Raw genomic sequence first — 4,246 nt, 5'->3', positions numbered from 1 at the left:
TGCAAAATGAGTATTCTTAATATATACCAATTAAATGTTTTTAACATTCTTTGTTTTATATTTAAATGTAAGATAAACTTAGCTCCTATACCTTTTCAAAATTTATATGCAATAAAGCCCCAAAACAAATATGATCTAAGAAATGAAAATTTTATTTATCAACATTCTTCGCACACAAACGTTGGAAGGTCTCTTATATCTTATCGCGGAGCTTATTTGTGGAACCAAATAGTTTTAAAAAATTTTGATTTTTCCTAAAGTTGGAATTTTTCTACTTTCAAAAACAAACTGAAAAAAGTTATTTTCTCAATATAAAATATTTTTGAGTTCTTTTGATCTCGTTTCTCTTTAATAAGTATTATCTAAATGTAATTTAAAATATTTGATTTTATTTTTTATTGTTTTGTTAATCGGTATTTTATTTGTATGAAGGTTTTCTTAAACGGTATTTACTTTTCATTTTATATTTTTTTGAAATAATTGGTTTATAATTTTTGTATTGTTAAACGGTTCTCGGTGACAGGATCATACGATCCTCTTCGAGTTTCCGTGTTCTTCATATATTATGTACCAACGACATTTTTACTAGAAAATATTGTTAAATGAACAGAAAAATTAAAAAATTAAAAAAGAAAAAATATAGGTACGGACCCCGGTAGGAAATAGAAAACCGTGAGAACTTTGTTGTTCTTTTAAACAATGTGAAGTTGCCTGTTGCTCTTGTTATATATCTATTAGAGTTAAATAGAAAAAAGTTATCTAAAAAATGCAAAGACTAGTCCAAGTTTGTATTTAAGCATGAATAGTACATTTTGGTAGATGCTAATTTGGTAAACATTTAGTGCATTAAAGATTTTTAGTAAGGGTTCAGCATGAGTGGGTTTCTTTATTACAAACTAACCTTGATGCATGTTTTTGAATTATATAAATACTCAATTTGGATTCATGTATGCTTGCCCATGTAGTATAAGCCTTTGTAAGATAACTTTGGATGTATAACGGGTGATGCGGAAGTTATCGGACAAATCCTAATTTCTCTATTTGAGCATAATAATTAGTTTTTGTGGTTTATGCGTAGGCATAAACGTTCTATAAAATATAAACTTTATTATTTGAAACACAATTATTTAAAATGAGGTTAAATGCAGCTGAACGAGAATCTTTTCGAAAGCGACTAAAAATGTTTTTTGTAAATAAACCTAATATATATAAAAAAAAAATCGTAAATCATTTTGAAAAGGAAGGATTTGCTCGAAGTACAATATATGGTAACCTAAAAAGACTTGAAACTATTCAATCGTTTTCTGATTGAAAGCACCCTGGTCGTCCGACATCCTGGACTAGAGAAAAGAAAGCCGAATTAACGAGACTTGTCAACAATCGAAAAGGGGTCAGTCAGAGAAAAATAGGTATTAAATTCGGTGTAAATCAATCGACAATAGGTCGTCAGTTAAAAAAAATGAATATTAAATATAGAAAACGTGAAAAGACTCCAAAATACATTATAGAACGACAAATAAAGGCAAAGAAAAGAAGCAGGAAACTAGTTAACCAACTCTATAACACAAAATCGCTTCTAGTCATCGATGACGAAAAATACTTTTGTTTTGCAGGGAACAACATGCCTGGAAATTCTGGATACTACACAAACAACAAAAAGACATGCCCAGAAAGTGTTCGTTTTATAGGAAAAAAGAAATTTCCAAAAAAATTATTAATGTGGATAGCCATATCTGGCCGTGGTATGTCCGAACCATTGTTTCGCACTTCCAAGGCTGTAGCGATCAATTCATCAATCTATATTAATGAATGTTTAGAAAAACGACTTTTTCCGTTTATTCACAAGTATCATGGAGACTTTAACTATTTATTTTGGCCAGATTTAGCAAGTTCTCATTATTCTAAAGATATTCTAAATTGGATGGACCAATATGTCTATTACGTTGATAAAGAATCCAATCCCCCAAATGTGCCTCAAGCACAACCAATTGAAAATTTTTGGGGACATTTGGCACAGAAGGTTTACGAGGGAGATTGGCAAGCTTCAACAGAGCAAGTTTTGATTGATCGCATTAAACTAAAACTACAAGAAATTGATTTAAACTTTTTACAGTCGCATATGAAAGGCGTCAGAGCAAAATTGAGATCAATTGCAGATGGTGGTGTTTTTTCATATAAAAAATAATATATTTTTATTAAAAGATAAATGCTTTATTTAAAAAAAATATAATAGTAGTTTGTTTTTTTATTTATAAATAAGTTATTGACGTTTTTATTTTGTCCAATAGCTTCCACATCACCCGTTAAGTGTATGGATGAATAAAGGGATTTAAGATTATGTTGGGATACTCTACAAAGTTAAACATTGGTTTAACTTTGTAGAGTATTCCAATATTTTTTGAAATTTTGGTGTTTATTGTATACGGGCTCTCCAAGTTATGCTTTCGTCAATAAGTATCCCAAGAAATTTAGTTGTTTCTGTTCTCTCAATGTTTACCATATCTATTTTTAGTGAGGGAAGGATAATTGGTACATTGTTTTTTTATTTTTTGGAATGAAACAATACGTATTTTGTTTTTCTGTATTTAGTGATAACTTATATAATTTCAACAATATATTTAATCTTTTAATCTCGTTGTTCATACATTCATAAAGGTCTTTGATTGAGTTTGAGGAATAAAATAAGTTTGTATCATCGGCAAACATAATTACATCAACTTTTTTTATAGAAATATTTATATATACTAGTAGTAAGCAACCCGTAATACAGGTTAGTAATAAATAAATAACAATTTGACTTGATATATTATCTGAAAAATATAAAATACAAATTTATCTGTTTGGGCTGCCATTGTCACGGTTTTTTCGCTGAAGAACACTATAAAAGCTTTAAATAGTTTAGCATTGTGCTCTCCTCCGTAAAAATCGGGACAATGGCAGCCTTATCTATATAAAATAATCTTCTTGGTTTTGCTAGGTTTTATTGGTCTTGGCATTTAGTGAAGACCACGTAACTTTAGATATTAGGTTCTTTTTAATAACAGCAAGCACCAGAGAAGGAAAGCAACTTACAATTTACCAATACCAAAAGAAAAAAGATCGTCTTAGGGCCTGTTTATATGGAAAGCGAGCTGGCTCGTTTGCCGAGCCAGCCCGTTTGCCGAGATATCGACGTCATCAATATTTAAACTTAATTTTATTTTGCGTTTATATGAATAAACGAGCTAGCCCGGATAGCGATATCTCACTGTTTTTTGCCGAGATCTCGGCAAACGGGCTGGTTTATTTCATATATAAACTTGTACGCATACGTACAAATTCTTACATTTTTTAAATTTATAAGCTTCCGCATAAAATGATAAATTTAATAATAAAACTGGCAATTTCCGTGTACTTAAAAATTTAGTTGTTTTGCTTTTATAATTTACAATTAATTTTCGATTTTATTAGTTGCAGTTTTATTTATATTGCTGCAACTCTCACTTAAAATGGCTGATTTTATTGATAAAACAAAAAGAAAAAACTTCAAATGGGATCATAATATGGTAGAGAACCTTATAAACTGTGCTATCAGCTATAAAGCAAGGATGCTTTAAAAAAACCTTGACTTTGATGCCGATAAAGTTGGTTTATATTAGAGTTGTTAACCGGAATGTTTCGTACAATTCCGGAAAAATAAAATTCTTTCGGAAGGATATTGAGAATAAGGAATTTTCTTTTTTCGTACCGAATTTTACGTAACAAAAAAAACCGCCGATGTTCATTTCGCAAATGCTTCTTACGAAATGTTGTCTTCCGCAAGTTGAATTACGAAACAAAACTATTTTGCAACATACGAAAATAGGGCTTACGGAAGTCGCACTTGCGAAATGAGCTATTTCGCTAAACGACGTTTCGGAGTCTATAACAAAATTTTGTTGGCCAAACTGATATAATTGTAAAAATTAAATTTTTTATATACCAAAATGTTTATAATAAAATTTTATTTTCAGTATTGCAACATATGAACATTTTAAGGTTTTATTTTTTGAAATAATGATAAAAAACCAAATTTCTTTCGAAACGAAACTCTTTCGCACTGAAACTTGCGAAACAACTTCATTACGGAAAAACACTTACGAAACGCGGCATAATAAAAATATTTAAATACGTTTTATGAATCAAATACGTATGATTAGCTAGGTAACTAAAATACTAATTATTATAATAATTATTGATATGTTTCAGTTAGTAAATTTTTATAAAT

At 29.5% G+C, this 4,246-nt stretch overlaps 1 protein-coding gene across 1 annotated transcript; it reads left to right on the top strand.

Moving 5' to 3' along the window:
• The first annotated feature begins 1,459 nt into the window (after positions 1 to 1,459).
• Positions 1,460 to 2,185, top strand: LOC136088090 (uncharacterized). The gene has a single exon (XM_065811747.1). The coding sequence runs from the start codon at positions 1,460 to 1,462 to the stop codon at positions 2,183 to 2,185; it is 726 nt and encodes a 241-aa protein (XP_065667819.1).
• Positions 2,186 to 4,246: the final 2,061 nt, after the last annotated feature.

Source organism: Hydra vulgaris, chromosome 12, assembly GCF_038396675.1.
Source record: "Hydra vulgaris chromosome 12, alternate assembly HydraT2T_AEP".
NCBI classification, from domain to species: domain Eukaryota; kingdom Metazoa; phylum Cnidaria; class Hydrozoa; order Anthoathecata; family Hydridae; genus Hydra; species Hydra vulgaris.
The sequence above is the reverse complement of the archived record's forward strand: the minus strand, read 5'-3'. Positions and strand labels throughout refer to the sequence as shown.

Bases quoted from the DNA above. Each gene is read 5' to 3' on its own strand.
- LOC136088090 (XM_065811747.1), top strand. From the start codon at position 1,460: ATGAATATTAAATATAGAAAACGTGAAAAGACTCCAAAATACATTATA.